This window comes from Vicugna pacos, chromosome 13 (genome assembly GCF_048564905.1).
Source record: "Vicugna pacos chromosome 13, VicPac4, whole genome shotgun sequence".
Taxonomy (NCBI): Eukaryota; Metazoa; Chordata; class Mammalia; order Artiodactyla; family Camelidae; genus Vicugna; species Vicugna pacos.
The window spans coordinates 61,191,070-61,217,291 of record NC_132999.1 but is presented as its reverse complement, the minus strand read 5'-3'; the positions used below and the strand labels follow the sequence as shown (position 1 = coordinate 61,217,291).

At 47.5% G+C, this 26,222-nt stretch overlaps 1 protein-coding gene across 1 annotated transcript in view; it reads left to right on the top strand.

Annotated features, from left to right (window-relative positions):
- Window positions 1–22,845: 22,845 nt before the first annotated feature.
- The window catches only part of SLC25A33 (solute carrier family 25 member 33), a 28,200-nt gene continuing 24,823 nt past the window's right edge, over window positions 22,846–26,222 (top strand). The window contains exon 1 of the mRNA XM_072975448.1: window positions 22,846–23,145. Within this exon, the coding sequence (XP_072831549.1) occupies window positions 23,090–23,145 (56 nt within the window). The 5' untranslated portion in view covers window positions 22,846–23,089. The remainder of the gene's footprint in view (window positions 23,146–26,222) is intronic.

The following is a 26,222-nucleotide window of genomic DNA, read 5'->3' as shown; positions in this document are numbered from 1 at the left end:
AAACCACACATTTGTCCCTCCGAGGCCTTGACTAGAGGGTGTCGAGCAAGTACTGATCAGTGATTTGATTCTGGGTTTCCCTGGCTGTGTTCAGATTCAGATTCAGAATCTCATTGAAAAAAGGAAAAAAGAAAAAAAAAAAAAACTTGGCATCAGAGACTCAAACAAACCGGACTGATCCAGGAGTGCTGGCAGCAGCCGGAGCTTATAAATAACCATGCTGCCCCGGTCCGGGCCCCGGAGGAGCCACACCCACCGGCCGCCCTGCCTGTCACCCTTGGCATCAGCAAGCTGCTATTTGCTGCAAGAGGAGGAGGGAGCAGCCAGCGGGAGGTGGCTCAGGTGACTTTCATGGGTATGTTTGTTCTGGCCTGACAGGTGGATGGGCTCCCAGGCGGCCAGCGTGGGAAAGGTCACGGGGCTAAAGTTACGTGAACGGGTGTCCCTCTGAGCCCTGTACCCTGGGACCGAACTTGTTTACTTTATTACGAAATGTTTAACCAATGCTGCTGTCTTCTGGGGTGAAAGGACAAGAGATGAGGGGTACACCTGGGCAGCCTCCTAAGAGCCATCCATCCTTCAGAGTTGTGGTGGGGTTCAGGGCCGAGGGGGTGTCCCTACCCTCTGGGGGGGTCTCAGCCCACGGCCCCTGTGCACTGTCTGTGACCACTGTCCCTTCTTACAGGCCCTGTCTCTGCCCTGCCAAGCTGTCAACAATTTGCCATCACTCTTGCTTACACACATCAGAATGAAGCAACATGGGGCGGGGGAGGGTATAGCTCAGCTGGAGAGCGCGTGCTTAGCATGCACAAGGTCCTGGGCCCAATCCCTAGTACTGCCATTAAAAAAACAACAAAAATGAAGCAACAAGCCAGCTTCGAACCTGCATGTCACCACCTGACTCAGACTCAGCGTCTCCCTGCGCAGGGAAAGGATGAGGCCACTTCCGGGTCTGACTTTCTGTTCCCAACCTGACTGAGCACCCCTCCACTGACTCGGGTGCTGTAGGGGTTGGCAGGGATGGGAAGAGCTGCTGAGGGAGAGGACCTTCTGGGCAGGGCACTAGGAGACCCGCCTCTCAACTCACTTCCAGGCCTGGCCACTAAGGTCTGGATTTAACCCTTTGATCCCCTGGTGTGCCTCAGGTCCCTGCAGTGCTGGTGCACAGAATGTAAGATCTCGGGGCTAGGCACTGTGCAAGTTTTTGGTTTTGTTTTTTTAATATATGTGTTGCACTTTTTATTAATTTATTTATTTTAGCGGGGAGGTAATTAGGTTTACTTACTTATTTTTAGAGGAGGTACCGGGGACTGAACCCAGGACCTTGTGCATGCTAGGCATGCGCTCTACCACTTGAGCTATACCCCGCCTCCACCCTAGATGCTGCACGAGTTAGGTTCCCAACATGTGAGTATTAGGTAACCTAGACAGGAGTCCTGGGGGTGCTGACTGCAGAGCAGGTCCCTACCTGGCCCCCGCCGGGTCACAGCCTCCAGTGCGTCTCCCTCCCACGTGGGCACAATGGGAGTAAAAGTGTCCATCGCATAGGTTGTTCCAAGGATGAGATGGTTTTAGTAGGTTAACACTTGGCCTACATAGTCCCCAGCACATGGTAAATGTGGCTTTATTTTTAAATATGTGATGGATGAAGTACAGAGACTGAGGACTGTATTAATTTCCTGGGGCCGTAATAAATTCCCACTAACTGGGTGGCTTTAAACCACAGAAACATACTTTGTCGCAGTTCCAGAGGCCAGAAGTCTGAAAGCAAGGGGTCAGCTGGACCCTGCTCCCTCCAGGGGCCCTCCCCTCAACAGCTCCCTTGGCTCCCGCCTTCCCTGCCTTGAGGCAGTCTCATCCGGCCCTCTCCCCCGTGTGTCTCCTCTTCCATCTTTTATGAGGACACCAGTCATTACATGTAGGGCCACACCGATCGTCCAGGATGATCTCCAGTGGAGATTCTGCATTACGTCTGCAGAGACCCTCTTTTCCAAGGTCACATTCGCAGGTTCCAGGGTGGACATATTTTTCATGTGGGGGAAGTGCCACCATTCAACCCACCACAGGGCCTAATACCCAGGAGAGATAGCGGTGAAAGGGAAGATAAATCAGCCCCTTCTACGCCCACCAGAGGTGGCCAGGGCCCCAGGAGACACAGGTGTCCACTTCACCACGGACGTGCTGAGAGGTGACGAGCAAGGTCGAAAGGTCTGCAGGCCGAGCTGGAACTTGAGGGAGAGTGAATTCTCCGTAACTGCTCTAAAAATCCACCTGGCCTTTCTCTGCCACCCCTTGTGACAGGTCACTGTCATTGAGAACAGATGCATATGACACGGTGCGTGTGACACTCCCTCCCAGATTAGCTTCTGGAACCGCTTTCTTTGTCTGTTTTGCTGCTGTTCCCTAGCCATGTGGCTGTAATCACACCCACGTTTGCTCTCGTCTCAGAAAGTGGTCCCCCTCCCAGGCAGGGCCACAGCCCTGCAGTCGGGGTGAAAATTCTATCACTTGCAAGGTTGTCCCAGGTTCCAATCCCAAGTTCGTGTCCTAGAGCAGAGGGACATGAGGGTCCGAACCTGAAACTAGTGGCTGTGTTTTCTGTGTGCACGACCTCCTCCCTTTTATTCCTGCTCAATTCTGGGACCCACAGCCTTAAAGACCTCACAGGTGTGTGTGGCCAGCTCCTGTGTGAAGCAGTTCTAGGCACCTTTACTTTTTTTTTTAATCACAGAATTTTAGTTGTAGAAGAGACCTGGGAGTTCAACTCTTTTAAAACTTAATCCTTCAGTGAAAAACCAGAGAAGCACGCATCTGCTGCCGTTCATACAACCCCAGCCAGTTTGCACCAGAAGCTGGGTCAGGACTCAGGCTGACGTCCAGCCCGTTAGTTGTTTGACTGGGCCAAACCCCCTCTTCATTGTTCAAGTACTTAGTTGATTTTGTTGGACTGAAGTTTATTTTCCAACATTTAAAGAAAGTTAAAAAGCAGAAGGAAATTAGAATAAAGCCTATCTTAGAATTCTTGCAACAAACACACCTCGTTTATTAGTCAAACACATCCACATATTTTGTGTATTTTTATTTAAACAAAGAATAGGATAATTCTGATTTTAAATATAATGGCCACAAGCATTAGTTTACATAATACAAACGACTGAATTAATTTTTGGCCTGACTGAATATATACATAGAAGCCCGGCTATTTTTGTAAGTGGTTACGCCAGCTAATAGGCCTCATGGAAGAAAGACGAATGATCAAACAATTTAGAAAAGTCAGACTATAAGGATTACTCAATTTTCATTTTCCGCTCCTTGACAATTTTCTAAGGAATTCAGTTTCAAACTGGAATTAATTCTAGGCACCTTTAAATATACCTCCTTGGCTGGTCCTGAGTCAGTCTGAAGCCCAAGTTGGGGCTGTCACGAAAGTAACCCTGTAACTCTGAGTCAATCTGAGATTCACAAATGAGTGTTACTAATCTAAATGGATCTCTCCTTGAAGCAATCCCTAAGGGTATTGTGTTGGTTTGGTTTGTGGCAGTCTTATTAAGCTGTAATTCACCAACCATACAACTCACCCATCTAAAGTGTACAATTCAGTGGTTTTAGTACATTCACAGACTTGTGCAACCACCACCACAATCAGTGTTAGAACATGTTCATGTTCATCACTCCCAAAAGAACCCCCCTACCCCTTAGCCATCACCCCTGATTTTCCTGCCCCTCAGCCCCTGACAACCACTAATCTTCATTTCTTTCTATAGAGTGGCCTGTTCTGGACATTTCGTGTAATGGAATCAGAGAATTCGTGGACTTTGTGTCTGGTTTCTTTCACGCAGCATGTTTTCAAAGTTCATCCATGCTGTAGTCCGTATCAGCACTTCACTCCTTTTCATGCTGAGTAAGATTCCACTGGGTGGACAGAGCACATTTCGTTTATTCATTCATCAGTTGATGGACATTTGGGTTTTTATGCCATCTGCTTATTATGAGTAATGCTGCCACAAGTATTCGTGTGAGCAAGTTTCTCAACATTGCTTTCATTTTGGAATCACCAGCCAGAAAATGTACTAATATCCTTAAGAAAACCACATGCGCTATCTTGTCTGAAACATGAGCAGAGCTTTGGTTATAAACCCTTCAAAGCCTGTACATAAAGATGGATGCGGCTTAAGCCTTGGGGACCCTAGCGGTGGTCCCCTCGTGGTCAAACGCAAAATTTGCAGAAGTGAGATACTGACATGCAGTCAGTTAAATATTGCTTCTTCCCATTCAGACTTTCCCTCCAACTATTGGTCCCTCCTGTCAGGATGAGATAGGAGGAAAGAGGGCAAGACACAGTCATTCAAGGAATGACACAGCAATGAACACCAAGATGGCAGAGATTCAGCTCCCAGTAGACCTTGAGGCCCAAGGTGGTGGGAGATTTGACTCCCAGTAGACCTTGAGCTTCATTATACACTGATTGTAATACATTAGCATGGTGAATGGCACTCCCACAAACACCATGACAGTTCCGAGGTTGACCATAAAAGATCAAAAAGTGGGTGGTGGGCCAATTCCTGGGAATCCCTGCCCCTTCCCCCAAATAGTTGGAATAATCCTCACTGGTTAGCATATAAAGTCACCAAGCCCATAAAAACTAGTAACACCGCGCCTCACGGCCACGCTACTTTCTGAGCGAGATGGACCTCACTCTGTCTATGGAGTGTGCATCTACTTTTACTTTAGACTGAGCACCCAACCCCTACACCACGTGGCCTTTCCCTTTGCCTTCTGAAACGGCCTGCACTCTGCCTACGGAGTGCGCATCTCTCTGAATAAAACTACCTTTACTCGCCTGTGGCTCACTCTGCTAGAAGTCAAGGACCACTTGGAGCAGCGCACCCCAGGGACTCAACTGAGACCTGGGACACCTCTCACCCCACATTCTTTTTCCATATCAGGGGGACATGACAACGGCTGCAGCCCGTGTTTTGGGATCTCGCCAGGGAAAGGCAAGCTGGGTTTGGTGGAGCATATTCATGTGGCTTGTAGTCAAGTCTGTGCATGTTAAGTTTTCATAGAAAAGGCTTCCAGAAACACCTCCGATACTCACTGTAGCTCAGCCTCCATGGTGACGGTGGTGCAGGGTCAGAGAGCCAGCAGCCAAAGGTAGGAAAAAGAACACTAGGAGACTGCCTGCTAGGCAGTCGATTAATTTTTTTAGTGTTTTTTTCCCTGGGTTGATTTTTATTTTTTGTGCTCCCCACTTTGTGGTGATTTCTTCTTGTCTCTTGGTGGGCAGCAGAGCGCAAGGTTGGTTTGGGTCCTGCTGTGTTGGAGCAGCTGGGAGAACATCTTAGCAGGAGGTCCAGGGGAGCTCAGAAGGAGAGGACATTCAAAACAAGTCTGGGCGGGAGGTGTCCACATGGAAGCTTGTTTACACCCTGAGAGGGAGGGAGTCACCAGGGAGAAACATTGCAGAGTGGGGAGGGTGGACCCCAGCTTCCAGCCCCAGGAGGTGGCCACAGAGAAGATGCAGGGCCCATGGGTTTAGCAACAAGGAAGCCACTGGGGACCTTGGCAGGAGCAGTTTCAGTGGCAAGGAGAGAAGTCAGGCTAAGGGCAAACACAGAGTTTGGCTAGGAAAGGGAGAAGACATGTGATGCTATGGTGGGAGGTGGTCAAGATGATTGGAGAGAAGAGTTTTCAAAGATGCTAAATGCTGGTGCACAGGAGCCCATGGAGAAAGTTGAGTTCAGTTAAAATGCAGAAGATGGAGACAGAAACAGAGCTCTGGTTGTCCAGAGTTGGAAGGAGGGCTGAACAGGTGAAGCACAGGAGATTTGCGGGGAAGTGAAACTGTTGCGTATGCACTGTGATGGTGGATGCATGACCTTGGACACGGTCCAACCCTGGTGCTTTACAGCACAGTGTGAATCTGAATGGAGGCAAATTTTTTAAAAATCCTTTAGGAGGTTGGCGGATCCCAGCATGGAAGGCAGACTAAGGCAAAAGAATCTAACTGTACGAGAAATGTGTGACATAACCTCCCTGAAGGAGATGGGGGAGAAGAGGTGCTGCTCTAACACTCTGGGGGTGAGTGGTGACCCTGAGACTTTCGACATAGTCTTTAGACAAAAGGAGCAGCAAGTAGCGCTGTCCTCTTGTTGGTAAAGTCGTTTCTCATGGTGAACAAGCTAACAATCCTGAACCACCCCACATGGATACTGGGATTAAATAAACAAGTAAAGTGATGCTGGGTGGTGGGAGCCCAGGTTCTCACTGTCGGAGAGGGAAGTTACTGACAAGCCATGGCGGAGGCTAGAAGGAAACATACGGCACTGGTTTAGAGTTGGAGATGTCCATAGGAATTCATGTTCAGCTCATACAAATATGGATGGATAAACATAGAAATCACAGATTCGTGTATATACACAGGTTACTTATATTTGTACATGCATTTCCAGTTTTGTCCCTTGAAAGAGCTAGAAGCAATGACACCCAAGTAGCAGCGAGCACACACAGCACCCAGATCTGGGTTTTTAAACCCATTCTCCTCAAGAGACACCAGGGCTCCTTGGAGAAGTGGCTGATTCTAGCCTGGGAGAGGAGCCTGAGCATCTTATAAGGCCAGACAGAAAGTAAGGAAGTGCTCCAAAAACAAAATGATGGAGGCTACATCAAAGGGACACAGAAGCGACTGAAAGAGCTCCCAGGGGCCGATGTTGAAAAATCTAACAACAAAATAAATAATGTATTTGATAACAACTCAAAGAAAAAAAAATATCCATGAGTTCATACTAGTACAAATAAATGATTGAATGAGTAAATAAATGGGGGAGAGAAATCTCCCATATGGGAGAATTCTAAATAATTGATGTAGATATCCACCCCTTAAGGAGGTGAAGCATGACTCCCTACCCACTAAGTATGGGTGCGCCGAGTGACGCCTTCCAACGGGCACAGAATGTGGTGAGACAAACAGACACCTGGCAGACTCCACCTCAGCCAAGTGGTCAAGGTCAAGGCCAAGGCCAACGGTGGTATGTTGCTATGACAGCACGTATCCTCAATATGACGTGATGAGAACGACTCTTTGTCTCTCTGTCTTCCTCCCAAGAACCCAGAAACACCAGTCCAGTCATAAGGAGAAAAACAAAACAAAACACCACACAAACCTAAAATGAGGGACAGTCAACAGAAAGGCCTGACCAGTACTTCCAGAAACTGCTTATCAAAGACAAGGAAAAAGTCTGAGAAACTGTCACCGCCAAGAGCAGCCTAAGGAGACATGACAACAAAATGTCATGTGATGCCCTGGGTAGGATCCTGGAGCAGAAAAAGGATCTTAGGTAAAAACTAAGGAAATTTGAATGAAGTATGGACTTTAGTTAATAATGATGTATAATGGGGTGGGAAGGTTGAGTCCGAGAACTCTGTCTATACTTTTCTGTAAATCTAAATGATTCTGAAAGTAAAAGGTTTATTTAAAAACAAAACCAAACAACAAGTTTATACTGTATGACACAGGGAACCACATTCAGTATCTTGCAGTAGCTTATGGTGAAAAAGAATATGAAAACGAATAGATGTATGTTCACGTGTGACTGAAGCATTATGCTGCACACCGGAAACTGACACAACATTGTAAACGGACTATACTTCAATACAAATATTTTTTAAAAAATAAACAAATATAAAAACAAAACCCAAATGGAGAAAGGATCACTGATGGAGCTGGAGGGGGTGGAGGAGCACTTGGCCTGGGGCAGGGAGGACCCGTCTCCACCTCCCGGGAGAAGAGGGTACCTGGCAGGAAGCCACGGGCGGAGTTCAAGGCAACAGCCCGCCATCTGTTTTCTCTTTGCAGCCAAGCTGGCGCCAGTTGTGGGCCGAGGGGGCTGGTGGGGTCCTAGCAGAGTGGAGGGTTTGCCGAGGCCCTTGCTGGGAGAGCGCCCAGCTGAGGGTAGAGAGCTTGAATGCGCCAGCATCACCTACCAAACTATGGAATAATGAGCATTTCACTTCCCTACTCGTGGGGGAAAAACAAACAAAAGCGCAGCTATTTTTCACTGCTTCCCTTTCGCCACTTTGACACTGGGCTCTGAGGCTGGACACTGAGAATCCTCTGCTCTGGGACCAAGTTCAGAGTTTTTTTGGTCTCCGAAAGGAGTTGAATTGTCTGCGGCTGGGGCATCAGGAAGTGGCAGGCAGGGAAGGGGCAGACTAAGAGCTGCCCTGTGCCTTTGGGGGCCCAGGTGGAACAGCCACCTGGAGGATGGGGGAGGGGGGCAGACTCTGGAGCCAGGTGGGAGTGGGGCTCCCAGCCTCATGTAGCAGAGGGCAGCGAGGATGGAGGGCAGATCGCAGTGACTGGTGAGGCCAGAAGTTCCGGAGGTCCTGCCCCAATGTCTCAGTGGCCTCAGAAGACCCTCAGCACCTCTGCAGGTGGGAAGGCAGGAGGCTGAAGCTGCAGTAATGAAACAGCAGGACCCTGTGGGGTCCTCTCTGGTACAAATCCTTTCCGTGTCCCCCTTGTTGTTTGTTACAAAACTGAATGGCTGTGGATATTCTGACCACCTCCCTGGGGTGGGTGGTACCTGGGCAGTAATTCACACTGAACGCTGTACTTTCATTCCAGATGAAAGTGCCAACATCACAGCCTCCCTCCAGGATATGAGAGGTCAGGTCCATGCAGTGCGTGATTCTAATGCCTACACTGCTGAAGTCATGTCGAGAGTCTCCAAATGGTTCTCCAATCTGTTTTCCTGGATTCCCCAGAGATTAAGATCTATTTTCTGAGGGATATTTTGGTTTCTCTTCTCCCTGTTGTTTCTAGTTCTAGGAGCCTGTTTACTTTTCAGACTTAGACTTTGCTGTTTTCCTCTTCTCTGTAAAAGGGCCACTAAGATGCTTCCAAGACCCCCTGAGAATTGGTGTGATCGTGTTCATTCCTTCCATCGGAAGAACTCCCGGACAATGCCCCAGTTGAGCAGGATGCAGCCGGAGGAGACCGGCCCCCCATTTCTCTTTTTCCACAGGGATGGAGGGAATGAACTGCCAGTGGGGGTTTGAAAGAGGAGAAAACTGACAAGACGGCTGTTGAGTGCTTCAGGCCTGCACCTCTAGCTAAAGTGATCTTAGGACTAACCCGCTCCCCTCCCTGTGCACTCTTTTCTCAGAATAACTTATCCTCTTACCCTAGAGGTCTTAAAAGAAGGTCATGGATTGAACCTCAAGAAAATGAGCAGACCCTCCTGAATTCCTCCACAACAACAGCAAGTTCTTATCAAGATGGAAAGAATGTTAACACCCTATATAACGTCCCGATTGTTATCACCCTCCTGTTCCCATTTTTCTATAAAACTGCAGGACCCCAACCCCAAGACGGGCTCACAGTCGGCAAGGCATGAGCCTGCTGTGACTCCCTTTGCCTGGCAAAGCGACAAAGCTGTGCAACAGTAATTCCTAAAAATGAATTTCCCTTCCATGGGCCCCAGAGCAGATACACTTTGATTTAAAGAAGAGCAAGAAAATTAAGTGTCATGGATTGAATTGTGTCTCCCCACCCCCCAGGAAAATTCTTGCGTTGAAATTGTTGTCGAACCCAAGTCCATGTGCCCAATGCGCGATGGGGCAAACAGACTGAAATGTCAGAGTTTGGAGCAGAGAAGGGTTTATTACAGGGCCAAACAAAGAAGACAATGGGCAGCTCATGCTCAAGAGACTCAAACTCCCAGATGGCTTTTAGACAAGGGTCTGTAAAGACAGTGTTTTGGGGTCAGATGCCTCAGCAGCTCTTTTTTTTTTCTTTTTTTTTTTTTGCGGGGGGTGGTTAATTTTGCCAGGAGGTAATTAGGTTTTTATTCATTTACTTATTATTTTAATGGAGGTACTGGGGATGAACCAAGGACTTTGGGCATGCTAAGCATGCACTCTACCACTGAGCTATACCCTCCCCCCTCATCAGCTCTTGGACCTTCTTTTGACTGACTGGTGGTGAGGTAATAGTGTGATGTTTCCAGCAACTCAGTCATCAGCCTTCCAGTTCCAATCAGTCTGGGATCTAGTGATGCAATCACGTCCATGTCATCACCATCCTCCACTAGGTGAGGTTTATGTAGAAAAACTCAAAGATACGCATCAGACTGTTATCTTTACCCCTTGAGGAGGAACTAGGGATCCTTGTTCTAATCATTAACTGCTTGAGTCTGCTCTTTGGAACTCAGGGAAGGTCTAGGACACTAAACCCTTCTTTCTACAAACAAGAAACAGGAGACACGGAGGAGGCTTTGTACCCAGGAAGGACCCCCAGGGTCCTGCTCAGTTTCAATTCCCCCTTTTCTTGGATACCCCTCAATCCTGAGGGGAACAGGGACAGGTCAAGATATAGAATAAATTTTTGAATAGACAGGTTAATCATAAACTCAGCAGGGAAACTCAGTTTTAGGTGGACTCGGTTTCAGAAGCCCTAATTCCTGGTACCTCAGACGTGACTGTGTTTGGAGATAGGGCCTTGAAAGATGTGACTAAGATTGAATGAGGTCCTATGGGTGGACTTTAATCCAGTAAGACTTGTGTCCGTCCCATCAGTAGACCTTGAGGCCCAAGATGGCGGGAGATTCGACTTCCGGGGGACCCAGAGCTTCATTACACACATTGTAATGTACTAGCATGGTGCATGACACACCCAGACGCGTGACACACCCACAGGTGCCATGACAGTTTGGAGACTAACCCTGTAAGGTCAAGAGGAGGGTGGTAGCCCAGTTCCTTGGAATCCCCGCCCATTCCCCCAGAGCAGGTGGAATAATCCTCTCGGTCGTTAGCACATAAAAACTAGCTACACTGTGCACCTTGCGGCCTCTCTTGCTCCTTCACCTCCTAAGACAGCCTACACTCTGTGGAGTGTTTAGTTTACTTTAAACTAAACACCCAACCCCGGGCCTCTTGGCTGCTCTTGCCTTCTGACACAGCCTGCACTGTCTATGAAGTGTACATCTCTCTAAATAAATCTACTTTTGCTCAACTATGACTTGCTCTTAAATTCTTTCCTTTACGAAGCCAAGGACCCTCATGTGGCGGGGCGCCTCCCAGGGACTCAGCAGAGACCTAGGACACGGCCATCCTCTCGCCCCTGCCACTGTTTTTTCCTGTATCAGAGGGAAGACTAAGCGAGGACACAGGGAGACAGTGACCATTTACAAGCCAAGGAGAGAGGACTGAGGGGACATGAAACCTGCTAGCACCTTGATCTCGGACTTCCAGCCTTCAGAAATATCAGAAAATCTGTTTCTGCGGTTTAAGCCACTCAGCCTGGCACTTTATTCCGGCAGCTCCCGCAGTGTAGGACACTATGTTCTCTAATGTTTGTGAATAGGGAGTCGCATTTATACCCACCCAGGCCAGGTTGTTCCTGAGTAGAACTAACTGGGTGGCTGTCCAGTGGGCAGCTTCCCGATGCCCTGAGTCTCATCACATTGGCACAACCCTCATTGTCCAGAAGTTCGTGGGTTCCCAGGGGCCATGACCACCACATCCTCTTTCAGGCCTCGGCATTAGCACAGCCTGGACCTGGGAACAATAGCATTTAAACCTCTGTGTGAGACCAGGAGGGCTTGTTCACGCCATCGCGTCCTTAGATGTGCGTGGAATGTTTTACCAGCATCACTAACTGCTTTATCACCAGTATCCTAACCCAAGGCTCAGTGAACTTTCTGCAAAGCGCCAATCAGTAACGTCACAGCTCTGCCTTTAGGAAAGCAGCCAAGGGCAATATGTAAGTGAACGGGCATGGCTGTGTCCCAACAGCACAAAGAAATTTAAATTTCTAGGGGGAGGGTAGAGTGCAATGGTAGAGCGCATGCTCAGCATGCACGAGGTCCTGGGTTCAATCCCCTTTGTTAAAAATAAGTAAGTAAATAAATCTAATTCCCCCCCCCCAAAAAAACCCCAAAAACAAAAACAAAAAAAACCCAGAAATTTGAATTTCTATCATTTTCACCTGTCACAAAACACTATTCTTCCAGTGCTTTTTTCCCTCGACTATCTAAAAATGTAAAAATCATTCTTAGTTCCCAGACCATACAAAAACAGGCCTATAGGCTGTAGGTTGAGGACACTTGTTCTGATTTTTTTTTAATTCATTAGGCCAGCTGCATGAATAAAATGGCCCAGAGTCTAACTGATTCATCAGGTTTTCTCCTTCGGCTCTTGTTGATGGATAAGATTCCTGTTGTCCAATCTGAGCTGTAAAGATCAAAGTTAAGCTGGGGCTGTTTCTGCAGAACAGACACACCCTCCACCCTGAAAGAGGAGGAAACCAACAAGACGGCTCCTGAGTTGTTCAGGCCTGAACGTCTAGCTCAACTGATCTTATGACCACCCGGTCTCCTCCCTGTGCACTCTTCTTAGAATAATGTATCCTTTTACCCTAGAGGTCTTGCAAGAAGGTTGTGGACTGAACCTCAAGAAAATGAGCAGACCCTCCTGAATTCCTCCACAACAACAGCCAAGTTGTTATCAAGATGGAAAGAATGTAACACCCTATAAAACACCCTGATTGTTATCACCTTTTCTGTTCCATCAAGTTTTTCTATAAAACCTCAAGACCCCAACCCCAAGACGGGCTCACAGGCTTCAAGGCAGGAGCCGGCTGTGCCTCCCTTTGCCGGGCACAGCAATAAAGCTGCTCTTTTCTAATTCTCCCAAAGCTCTGCCTCCTGCTCTCAATTCGGCTATTAGGTACAGAGACTGGTTTTTCGGAAGCACTCCTTGGGACGTTGATCCTGGAGTGAAAATACCCACCAAATCCACTTTCCCAGTTCCCTCCTCACTCAAGACTTGTGACTTGTGACTGAATCTGCTTCCAAAGTTCTGGGAATAATAGAAATGGGATCTGTGACCACGGGGCTGCCTGTGAGGGCCAGATGGGGGCCAAATCCCTGCACGGTGTCCCTGACAACTGAAGTTGAAGTACCAGCTCTGCCCCTCGGTTGAAAGATTGGCTTGTCCCTGTGGTTACCTAAGTAGGACTGGCCACCCCGGGCTTATTCTAGAGCATCAGCTGAACCCCCGTCCTCCCCCAGGGGAAAGCCCTTGGAGTGAGAGGGGAAAGCTGGAGGGAGGAACATCTCCAGCCCTCACAGTACAGCAAGTTCCCGGGACCACTGCCAGGACCAGCCGGTCTCCCAGGGATGGGCAAACAGACAGAAAGGAAGCAGCACCAAGTCCACCCATGCATTTAAAACCTCACTGAACACTGAACAGAGGGGTTGAAACTCACCGCAAATTTTTTCTAACGGAGATACTGGGGGTTGAACCCAGGACCTCGTACTTGCTAAGCATGCACTCTACCACTGAGCTGTACCCTCCCACATCTCACCTCAGTTTAAAACAAAGACAAAAATACTAATACCCGCACTTCAAAGGGAGACCTGGTCTGAAATTCACAGATGGTTTTAGAGAATTAAATGTTATTATTTCCACGGACCCAGGGTTACTGACCAGCTTTTCTTTTTTTTTTTTTTTCATCTTCCTTTTTTTTTCTTTTAATTTTTAATTTTTACATCAAGTTTTATATGTATATATAAAATATAAAGAGCAAAATAGGTCTTATGTGAAAATTAACACTCATCTTTCTCTCTCTCACTTTCCTCTCTTTAGAAGAAAACATGTCCAACTTTTTCAGCTGATGCTCTTGGTAGTTGCGTCTAATTCTCTGAAGAGTGTGTGCTTATTCTACTTCTTGGTTTGTGTAAAATTGGGTACTGACCAGCTTTTCCACCACACGGTTCTCCCTTGAGCTGAGAGGGGGAGAGGGAGGCTGGCGCGGGTCAGTACCTTTCACAACTCTGTTATCTACTCATTTTATACATACTTCCTGGGCTGGGCACCGGCAGGGGACTAAACACTAAAGCAGGAAAGGCCGATGTAAACAAATGCTTTCCTGACGGGACTGTGGGACCACGGTGCCCCCGGGGTGTCCTAGGGGTGCAGGCGGAGGAATGCTCAGTAGAGGAGGGTTTGCGGAAAGAGACCAGCAGGGGCAGGGGCTCCACACGGAGGTGACATTTGAGGTAAACCTACAGCAGGGACAGGGCAACAAGTCCCAGGCAAAGGCACAGCATGTACAAAGGCATGAAAGCTGAAAGAGGGTCACGTGGCAGAAGACTCTGGAAGTGTTGCCGGAGGTAGACTGTGCTCTGAGATGGTGGATTTGAGCTCCCATTCAGCTGGGAGCCTTAGGATGGGAACCCTGCAAAGCCATTGCTGAGGGGGTGGGACTTCAGCTAGGCCCCGCAACACTGCCCCCAGGACTATTTAACTTAATGGGATTAAACATTGTCAGGGACCCACCTGCGTCCCTGCAGCCAACTCCAAAGTCATGGTCCAAAGTCATGGGCAGACACTTCTCCCGCAGGCCCCAACGAGGACATTCCCAGGCTGTGGAAACACACACGGTTGGAGGGAACCAAGAGCTGGTCCCCCAGAGCAACCGTGACAGACACCCAGCTTCCATGCCCACGGGGACATTCTTTTTTTTTTATGTATTTATTTTATAATACATTTTTTAAACTGAAGTGTAGTTTATATACAATATTATATTACAGGTATACAATATCTTGATTCACAAGTTTTTAAAGGTCATAGTCCATTTATGGTTATTACAAAATATTGGCTACATTCCGCATGGTGTACAGCACATTCTTGTGGCTTTATTTATACCTGATCGTTTGTACCTTTTGATCCATCACGTCCATCTTGCCCCTCCCCCTTCCCTGTCACCACTGGTAACCACTAGTTCTTTTTCTACATCTGTGAGTCTGTTTCTTTTCTGTTAGATTGTTTGTTGTATTTTTTTAGGTTCCACATATAAGTGATCTCTTAACAGTATTTGTCTTTCTCTGTCTGACTTATTTCACTCAAGATAATGCCCTCCGAGTCCATCCACGCTGTACACCAGAAACTAACACAACAATTTAAGTCAGCTGTACTTCAATTAAAAAGCAAGCAAACAAACAGCCCATTTAAAGTATGGGCAGAAAAACTGAACAGACATTTTTCCAAAAGAGGACATGCAGATGGCCAACAGGAACAGGAAAAGTTGCTCAGCATCAGTATCAGGGAAATGCAGATCAAAATCACAGTGAGACATCATCTCACACCTGTCAGAGTGGCCATCATCAAAAAGAACACAAATAACAAATGTTGGTAAGAATGTGGAGAAAAGAGAACCCTGGTGCACTATTGGTGGGAATGTAAACTAGCAGCCACTATGGAAAACAGCATGGAGGTTTCTCAAAAACCTAAAAATAGAACCACCATATGGCCCAGCAGTTCCACTCCTGGGCATATATCCGAGAAAAACAAAAACATTAATTCAGAAAGATACATACACCCCGCTATTAGCAGCAACATTATTTATAATTGCCAAGATATGGAAGCATCCTAAGTGCACATCAATAGATGAATGGATAAAGAAGATGCAGCATATATATGCAATGGAATACAACTCACCCATAAAAAAGAAGGCTATTTTGCCATTTGTGGCCCTTCATTCACTTTTTTTTTCACTTCAAAAACCAGAATTTTATAACTAGCATAAACATTTCCATTGCATCAATAACAGCAAAATACCTAGAAATAAACTTAACCAAGGAGGTTCCCTATACTCTGAAAACTGTAAAACATTGATGAAGGAAATCAGAGATAATACAAGAGTTCTTGTGCTCTTGGACTGGAAGAATCAACATTATCAAAATGGCCACACTACCCAAAGCAACCTGCATAACCAGCGCAACTCCTGTCAAAATACGACATTTTTCACAGAACTAGAAAAAATAATTCCAAAATTTATATGGGACCAAAGACCCCCCGTGGGAACATTCTGAGCTGCATCCCACACAGTCTCCCTGGGGTCCCAGCAGGATTTCTCCCCGCACCTCCACAGTAGTAACAGCTCATCAGCACTTGCTAACCCTTCCTCCCTCCCCTCCCCTCCCTGCACAGCCTGGGACCACCTCCCACACAAACTGCCCGCCCCCAGGCTTTGTCACAGGCCCTGCTCAGCAAGATGCAACCTCACCGAGCCTCGGTTTCCTCACCTGTAAAATTACCGTGGGTCACATGACCTACCTTACTTATCAACAATCAAACTGTACTCCCCTAGTGCCCTCAAGTGCTCGTGTTGGGAATGACCTGTCCCTGTCCTGGACCCCACTGTCTAGTGGGAGAGTTGTAAGGAAGGAGTGGGCCAAGTCCCAAGGAAGCAAAGGGTCCACATCTAACTCTGAGCAAGATGTGTGTTGGGAAGATTCTGAGCAATCCGGTGAAGTAAGTATCGTAAGTATCTTTTTATAAAGAAGAATGTCAGGTTCAGAGACAAGTAGTAACTCACTCCAAGTCACAGCCTGTAAGTGGCAGAGCACACAGTGACGTGCTCAGCTATCATTAGCTTTCATGATCATGGCCATGGCCCTCTGATAATGAAAACCCAGCCTATCCCCCTTCCCTATGCCTGCCTTCCTCCTCCCTCAGCACAAAGTGGGAGTGATCAATGGGACAGTAGCTTATAGATCAGGGAGAAACAATGGGGGTGTTTTCTGCTGAGAGCCCCTAATCCAGTCCTGGGGAGGGGGGATTGCAAGACAGACTCTGGAACCCAACCACACCGGTTCAAAGCCTCTGTGCCTCAGTCATCTCATCTGTAAAATGGGGGCAAGCGTAACAGCTTCCACTTCCTGAGGTTGTTGAGACAAGTGAGTGAGTTCATACAGGCTCAGGCACTTTACAATTGTTAGCTAAGATTTTGGGTCCCTTCTACAGACCTGCCCCCTCCCCTAGACCGGGGCCAGGGCAGCAGCAGCCCAGCTCTGACCTACTTAGACTGTGGGGCTGCCAGACCTGCAACCGGAGCCAGCTCCCCTGGGAGGAACGTGGGATAATTTCCAGGAGCTAATGAATTCTTCAAACCCCCAGGGTTTGTTGGCACATCACCCCTGCAGCCCTCTGAACAGTGCCCTGGTTCTGCCTCTCTGGATGAGGGAGAAGTGACCCATCAGAGCCTGAAGCTGTTCTGCTTCACTGACAGTGCCGGGACATGCAGGCCATCTGCGCCCTCCCGTGCATCTGCAGGGACCCGCTGGGACTCCCAGCCCTGCTCTTGTGTCCTGTCTTCCAACTTCCCTGTGTCTCACAGGAAGCTGGAGAGAGTGGTTATTCCCCTAAATTCTGTAAGGTACAACTGAGCTGAAGATGCTCCAGGAGAAAGAGCTCTTCACTCAGCTTCGCCGAGACGAGTCCTCAGTGCCTTTCTCCTGTGTGCTTACGCAGGTCGGTGGGTTTCGGAGCAGGGTGAAGGTGAGCGCTGGGGTCTGACATCCACAGTCATCAGCGCTAGATCTGGGACAAGCACTCAGGTCGTCGACTTTGGGCTCTCTCTTTAAAATCGCAACCCATCCAGGCTAGGCCAGAACAGCCAGCGTGATGGCTAAGAAGTCCGATGAAGGCAGAGCAAGCCGCGTCCCCACTGCGTCCCCAGCGGTCTAAGGCTGTAATGTGTGTGCTCCCCACTTCATGGTACCCGGGCTCAGAAAACCAGCTGTCTGCCATGGGAGCCTTGGTCTCTATCCCCACCCCTCACCCAATCCTCACACATCCTATCATTTGGAGTTTTCCCCCTAAAGAAATGTATAGTCCTTTCCTCTGCCCACTATGCCATGATTCTGGTCTAGGCTATCATTCTGTCTTGTCTGCACCATCCAAACCTCTCTCCGATTCTAATCTTCCATCAAGCAATTCTTTGTGCACGCAGCAGCCAGGAGCATCTTCTGCAGATGTCTTCTTGGGTCACACCACTGCCCTTCTGAAACCCTTCAGTGGCTTCCCATTACCCTTGGGTAAAACTCTGAGCCATCTTGGTCTGACCTGTCATCGTGCATTCCAAGGGATGCAAATAGATATTGGTGAGAATCCTGGTACCAACTACTGTGTATTGAGGTACTGACCATGGGCAGGGCTCTAAGCCCTTTGTGTGTCCTACCTCGGACCGTGTGGCTGGGAGGCTAAGCGTATTCCGTTTCTTCAAATCCCAGCTCTGCCACTCACTAGCAAGGCCTGCTGTGTGACCTCTCCGGGATGTAGTAGGTGGGGATGCAATCGTAGTTCCAACGGAAAGAGTCCTGGAAGGACTTAGAACAGTGCCTGGAACATATTAAGTGTTAGCAGAATTATCATTATTAACCTTCACCCTGGAGTAGTTACCATGATGAGCTTGGCTGAACAGGTAGGGTAACTGAGGCTCGGAGGGATTAAGTAACCTGGCAGTTGGGCAGCACGGCCTTATGTTCTGCTGCCTCTCAGAAGCTGAGACAAAGGCAAGAGTGGGAGGGAGGGAGGAGAGAGGGAAAAGGGCATCGTCCACCCCAGCGGTGCCTGCTCAGCCAGTCAGACAGTCCAGGAAAGTTCCAAGCATCATTCAAAATATATCAGAAACACAAGTCCGGGCCTCCCAGAACTGACCTTTTACAGAAGGTGCTTTTCTTCTAAGAAATGGTCAGGGAAACATGGGGGCAGGGACAACGGGCGCACAAAGCATTTAGAATAAACAGGTTCCAGCCTGGTGGACAAGGAGCGGGAGACCCACCGGCAGTGGCCTATGATTGCTGGAGCCAGAACAATACGGCCTTTCATTAGCGAGAAGGCTTTGCTTGTAAAGCCTCATTAGGACTGTAACCGGAAACCCAGCTCAGGCTAGGTCTGGCCAAGGGAAAGGAAAGGAGGGAGAGTGGCCACCTGCTGGGCGTGTGTCCTTTGCCCCCAGTAACACCAACAGTCCCTGTTTCCCTTCAGCAACCGCCCCCAGTGGTTACAGTCCTTTCAGCATCTCCTAAGAGGAGAGAAATGGCCCTGGCCCAGCCTTAGGCTCTGCAAAACTGAACCTTTCCTTAAAATTCCCTGCAAAGAAATGAAATCCTAGCTCCTGGGGGGTGAGGGGGGTGTGTGTGTGAGAGATGTTTTTTCAATAGTATCCTTTTGCAGAAAGAGGATAAACAAGCAATTAGGGGTTTGACAGCCAGCTGTCAAAGCAAAAAGAAACTGGTAGTAAGACAGCGGGAAGCCTCAGGTTTGGTTACCAAAAACCCAAAGAAGCCCCACCTTGACACCCTGCCAAGTCTGGGAGTGGTCCCCGTCTGGAACTCAGCAACACCTAAGTGGATCTGAAGGTGTAACTGTCCATGCCCTTCCTCAAGTCTAAACTTGATATGATGTACATATATGTATATATGTAGTCTGTCTTACTTTTTTCTCTCTAATCAACTTTACTGAGATATAATTAACATATAAAAAAATGCACCCACTTGAAGTGTAACTTTTAATGAGTTTTGACAAATGTACACACCCTGACCAGAATACAGAACATTTTCATCACCTTAAGTATTTCCTCTTTGTAGTCAGTCCTCTTCCCAGCCCCAGCCCCAGGTATCTACTGACCTGCTCTCTGTCACTGTAGATCAGTTTTGCCTTCTCTAGAATTTCATACAAATAGAATCATGCACTCCTCTATGTCTGGCTTCTTTGTTGTTGTTGTTGGGGTTTTCTGACACTACTGTGAATAGAATTGTTTAAAATTTCATATTCAAATTATTCACAACAAACAAACAAAAAAGTATTTCTTGTGTATTGCCCTTGTCTCCTATGATCTTGCTAAATTCACAAATTAGTTCTAGCAATTGTTACATAGATACTGGCAAACCATTACATCAACTGTGACTAAAGACAGTTATACTTCTTCCTTTCCAATTTTTATGCCTTTTATTTCTTTTTCTTGCCTTATTGCACTGACTACAACCTTTAGTACCATGTTGAATAAATGGTAAGAGCAGATGCCTTTTCTTGTTGCGGATCTTAGGAGGGCAGGCAGGCAGTCTTATGCCATTAACTATGATGTTAGCTGTAGTTTTATTGTGATACCCTTAATTCAGTAGGAGAATTCCTTGCCCCAGTTTGCTAAGAACTTTTCCCAGGAATGGCTCTTCAGTTTTGTCAAATGCTTTTCTGCATCTATTTACAAGATCACCTGGTTTTTCTCCTTTATTCTATTCATATGCTGAATTATATTGGTTGATTTTTGAATGTTAAACCAACTTCTCATTACTTGGACAGATCCCACTTGGTCATGGAGTATTATCCTTTTTTATCTATTGCTGGATTTGATTGCTACTGTTTCACTAAGAAATTTTAACTATTTTAACCGCTGCTGTACCCCCAGAGCCTACAACATTGCCTTGAACAGAGTTAGTGCTCAATAAATACATCTTGAATGAATGAGTCAGATAGCTTCCTTGATGTGGGGGTCAAAGAACCTATGCATTACAGCATTTTGTCAGAAATGTCTAGACTTTGCTCTGAAAATGTCCCAGTCTTCACTCCCACCAACACATACACCAGGGGATGAATGCTTTTCATTCAGTTCACTGCAATATAGCGCAGCAACATGGCCTGGTGGCCACAGCCACAGTCCCTTGGCTGAGCAGTAGTGAAGAGGAGAAAGAAGCACTTGATTTCCCCAGGCCAGGGGACAGCTTCACAGAGGTGATTTCAGAGCTGGTCTCAGAGGAGGTCCAGAAGCAGTCTGGCCAACAGAGGAAGGGGGCCTCCTAAGCTACAGCATGCTCCAAGGCACGGAGGCATGACAGTTTGTTGCATCAGCCACTAACTAGCTGTGTGACCTCGGGCAAATCTATCCTGCTTATCCATAAAAAGGGATGAAAACAACAGGGCTGCCAAGCATTGTGAGTATCCAATAAGAAAAATACATGAAAGACCTTGAAAAAACTCTAACATGAAGACGGCATTACTATTAACAAGCTGTTTATGTGTCCAGCACAACCAAGACTGACAGTCCTTGGGGAAAGAAGGCAGGAGGCTGGGTGCTGCTGTGGCATTAGAAGCCTGGGTCCCAGAGGGGAGGGTATAGCTCAAGTGGTCAAGCCCATGCTTAGCATGTAGGAAGTCCTGGGTTCAATTCCCAGTACCCCCTCCAAATAGAAATAAATAAAGCTAATTACCTCCCCCTCATAAAAACAAAACAAACAAACAAAAAGAAGCCTGGATCTCAGCTTCAGACACCTCTGGGAGAGAGCAGCCAGGATGGAGGGCTTTGCTCCAAAGATGGCATCTCCTTGGGCTTAGAATCCCACCCAGATGGGAACAGCTCCCTCCTGGTTAACAGGGTTGCGTTACTGTCTCCTGCTTCCTACTCATGCCTTACAAATCATCTTCTGCTAAAACCAGCACTGACTTCCTGAGCAACTGAATCAAGGGCTTTGGCAAATCCAGGAAACATGAAGAAACACCTTTCTTTTTTTCCTGCCTGCCTTATTTGCTTCTTTCCTTCTTTTTCCCCATAAATGGAGCACTAGTATGACTTTCCCCCTTTCTAGAGGAAGTAATGGCTTTAATATACAGTATTCATTGTGTTTGCATTTTGGATGACTGCTCCTAAGAGATGTTTTTAAAGAGTTCCAGCAATCAAATACCTAGCTCCTGCACTTACACACAATTTCCCTTCTACTTAAGCTCTAGTTGTGTTTACATACAGGACATCTAGCAGCTTGGTCTGGGCAAGGTACTGCTTTTAGCAGATCTGGGAGATTGAATTGAAAACAAAGTGTTGGTATATTCTGTACCCAATGCCTTTGGAAGGGGATGAGAGTGGAGGACAACAGATTAAAGGGGTGGCATGTGAGAGCAGGTAGAAGATTTTTGCTACAAAGTAGGTGAGAGACATGAAGACTTGAAACCAGAAGCAGCAGTGGAAAGAACACAGAGAGTGAAATGGCTTTGGGAGAATTTCAGGAGATAGAAGTGTCAGGTGGACTGGGGAGAGAAAGAGAAAAAGAGAGAGGAGTCCAAAGTAACAGGAACGCTTCTGGCATTGGTGGCTGTGCAGATTGAAGTGTCACCATCCTCCCGGACAGGAAATACAAGCGGCAGACAGGTTTGGGGGAAGGGAAGAATGAAGTGACGAGTTCTGTTCAGGACATGTATTCATTAGTATCTTGGGCATTAACCTGCGACAGATACCTTGTCAGGAAAAGCCCTAAACAAAAGAAAGAAGATCCCTGCGCTCCTGAAGCTTACACTCCAGGGGCAAAGGATAATTCAAACAAATAAAGCAATAAAGTAACTGCAGAAGCCTAGATGAGGAAATTAAACAGAGTCATGTGGTAGAGGTAGAATACGCTGCAAGGATGGCCAGGAAAGTCCCGCGTGTGACTTGGGAGTTCAGGTGCCAGGCTGAGTTTGACGGTGATCCAAGGACACACAGGTAGAAAAGCAGCTTGGATATAGAAGGTTGGAGCTCAGGTTCCTAGGCTGGAGATGGCCAGAAAAGAGGCCAAAAAATGTATCGCAGGGATAACTCTACTTCTAGAAAAGTAAAAAATACACAAAATGATACCACGGGCACACTGAGGGTTTAGGCTGTTTGGATCTTGTTTTTCCCCTAGACTGGGTAATGAGTACAGAGCTGTGAGATGACGTATGCAATTTATATACATTTTTACACAGCGTAACTATCACAAAGTGAACTTGACTAAAAAAGGGGGTGGAAGGCCAGGCGCAGGGTCCACTGGGGTTGACCAAGCCCAGTTTCTCCAGGGACCAGGCAGCCTCAGCCGGTTCCCGCTCCACGGGCATTAGCTCAGGCCAGCCCCCACCCCAAGCGGTGCAGTCGCCCCGCCCATGTCCTACCGCCGGCCAATGGGAGCGCGGAATCCGGGCCCACACCCCCGCCGCGCACCGCCCCGGGCCCGCGCCGCCGGGTGACGTCACGGCCCGGCCCCCGCACGTGACGGCCGCGCGCCGGGCTCCCGCTGGCTGCCGGGCTCGCTCCGCAGAGGCCGGTGAGGCGCCGGCGGCCACGCGGCGGAGGGCGCGGGCCGAGGTAGCCGGTCGTGGGGGCGCGCGCGCATGGAGGCGGCGCCGGCGGCCTCCTGAGGGCCCCGGGGCAAGCGCAGCGGCTGCCTCGCGCATCCGTGGAGTCGCCTGGAGCGGGCTGCACCCGGCGGCGGCGGCGGGCCTCGGAGCCGGCGCGGCCATGGCGACGGGCACTCAGCAGAAGGAGAACACGCTGCTCCACCTCTTCGCCGGCGGGTGAGTGTCCCGGCCCGGCCCCTCGCCCTCGGCCCCGCCCGCGCCCTCGGTGCGCCCGGGCCGGTCGCCGGCCTTCCCCGGGCTGAAGCGCCGGCTCCCGGAGAAGGAAATCCCGGTGTCGACGAGGTGGGGAGGCCCGGGGACGCGGGCTCTTTCCCACCCTCCCGGCCGCACCCCCGAGGGTGATTTTACCTGGCGCCCGCCGCGCTCCCACGCCCATCCCCCTTCCCAAGGCGTCTCCAGCTTTTCCTCCTTTCAAACAATTAGTGGCCAGTCTGACAACTGTCACTTGGGGGCGGTCCTGCCGGGCCACGCTGCACCTACTGTCCCTCTGCCTGGATTCATCCCCAGGGCCTTTTCCCGAAGGCCCTGGGCAGCCTTGTGGGTGCTCGGTTTGGCCCCGGACTTCCTCAGGGTAGCGCAGGGACGAGTTTAGACGGCCAAGAGGGCTGTAGCCGTTGGGCATCTGTGGGGCCTGGAAAGTGCTCGTGAACCGTGGGATCAGCAACCTGTGGGAGGGCTCATGGGGACATCGGGACAAAGTGAGGTCAGGGAGGTGCACTGAAATGCTTCTCACCTGCTGGTCGAAGCGTCCAGCGTCAGAAGCAGCATAATTCTAAAATGTGCCCTGTTTTGAAAGCTTCATTAGTTTGATCGTCGCCTTATCTTTTTCAGTGGAGGCAACGTGTTTATAAGGAGGTTGGGTGATAGGGGTTTAAGAAGGGAGCTGGTGTTTTGAGTTTGTTTGTTTGTTTTTCGAGGAAACAGAAGTTAAAGTGTTTTTTAGTATTAGTAATTTTTTTTCCTTTTAATACAGCCGGTGACTTTGGGTCCGTTTGGAGTCTTATTTGAGGACCTCAGAGGCCTGCCACAGCAATTTTTAAGTGTAGGACATTCTTCTGCACACAGTAGAATTTATTCTGGATTATTATTTTGATATGAGTATTTTAGTTGCAGCTCAGTACTTTAGTTGCTACCCAGATATGTTCCTTATTACAAACAAGTAACAGTTGAGAATTTATCTGCAAAAGTGACTGTGATGAAAGTGTTCCTGAACTCTTTGTACTTCTTATTATAGTTGGTCACACAATTACTTTGTTTCTAGGTCCAAAAAATTTTGGTTATTCCTCATACATAGGAAGGATTTCTCATTCATCTCTTCCTGTCATTCCTTTTCTGTCTTAAGCTTCACCTCCCCATTAATATTTACTTTGAGACTAACAAGGTTTGGGGAGGGGAATTCCTAAATCAAGACAGTATATTAATTTGTCATTTTGGGGAATTTTAAAACAAGCTGGCCTTGTAATTAAAGTTACTTTTCAAGCCAAGAAGAAAAAATTTTTTAAAAATAATTTTATACTCAGTGACTTAAATTTACTGTATTTAGCAAGGTGGTCTTTAAAAAAAAATTATTCCAAACTGGGAGAGTTACCTGCTCTGGAGCAGCCCTGGTGAGGCTTGCTGCGTAACTGATGGCCATGTCTATGTGAATCTCCCACACGTCCTTCACAGTGCCCTCTGGCTGCTGATTCTCCTCCCGGAGCACCAGCCTCTTACCCTGTGATGGAGGAAAACTGCAGTGGCCGTCACAGCTCGCCTGGACTGACTAAAACGTGGAGTTTATTACGAGAGTGCCTGAAGCCGTTGTGTTTAATAGATTTCAGTTCCTTCATTAGCAGCAGTTCAGGATTACTTGCAGGTATTCAAAAAAGGAGATAAATCTTTGAAAAGGATGCTTTCAGAGTAACCAATTGAATTTTGACTCATTCCCACTAGAATATATTACTTCCATTTCTTTTAGGGATGTACGTTAAAGGAGCTAAGTATTGAATGGGTATATCGTGCAGCGGTCCCACCCTGTCTGGTGGAAGACTGCTGCTTTTCTCTAAGTAACTGGCTTCCACTGTTTTAAGCTGGCATCTTTCCAGAGAACTAAGTTTGCATCCTTTGAAAAGAAATCAGAACCCTTGCTTTTTATCGGGGGCCCTGTCATATTTCTCCTGTTTATTGAATAGCCATTGGAAACCAACATCAAACAAGTTTAAAGCTACACTAATTAATGATACTGAATGCATATTTTTATCAGGTATGACAGGCCTATGAATAGTTGAAAATTTTTAGATCTTGGAAAATAAAAACTATACCCAGAACAACTCACAGTCTTTTAAATTTCTTAAATTTTTTTTTAAAGCAGTGTCGTGGGTTCCTTGCAAAGGTGAAAATGCCCCTAAGTTAACCTGTAATAAGTCATCTTTTTAATATAGTGTTGCTCTTTAAGAAAGAAGAGAACTGAAGGAGAAATCACCCACAAGCCAACACCTAGAAATAAGCACTTTTGAATAAGATCTGTGCGTGTTTTGTATACGTACCAAGTGTAATGTAATAGTTAATTTTTAAATAGTCTCATTCTTTACGTTGCTTCCTTCTTAGGAATATGCTGAGTTTTGATGGCAGCATGGTAGTGAATTCTGAGTATACCCTGAATCAGTCTTTACTGTTCAGTGGTTGCAGTGAAGAAGGCAAATAGTTTCCAAGCCCAGTGACTGGAATTCAGTGAGGATACTATAGTCATTTATGACTGGGCTACCTAATGTATTTTGATTACCTAATTTCTTTCTGATTTCTCATTGTCAATTTTTTGCTGGTATAAACTGGACATCCTTACGTGCACATGCGTGGTCGTCTGATTGTTTCCTTAGGATAAACCGTTAGAAGTACTATTGCTGAGTGAAAACACGTTTTTAAGGCTTTTGACACCTGCCAGCACATTTATAAGCCACCTCTTAGGGCGGGTTGCTTCTTTATGAGCAGACCTCATTCATTTGATGTTATTTTTAGTAACTTTAAGGATTCTACTGTTTTCTGCTTTCTTCCCTCCTATCCCAAAATCTGTATATTATTGTCGAAACAAAAAACTTAAACAAATTTCATTGTTGCTACATAGCAAAATCTATTATTCCTTTTCTACTGTTTAAACCATCTCTTTAAGAGAAACTCCAAAGTGTCTAGGCTTCATGTCTGTTGAGAAAAATCTCTTGAACTTTCCCTATGAAATGACTTGGGGGTTCTGGTTGTCC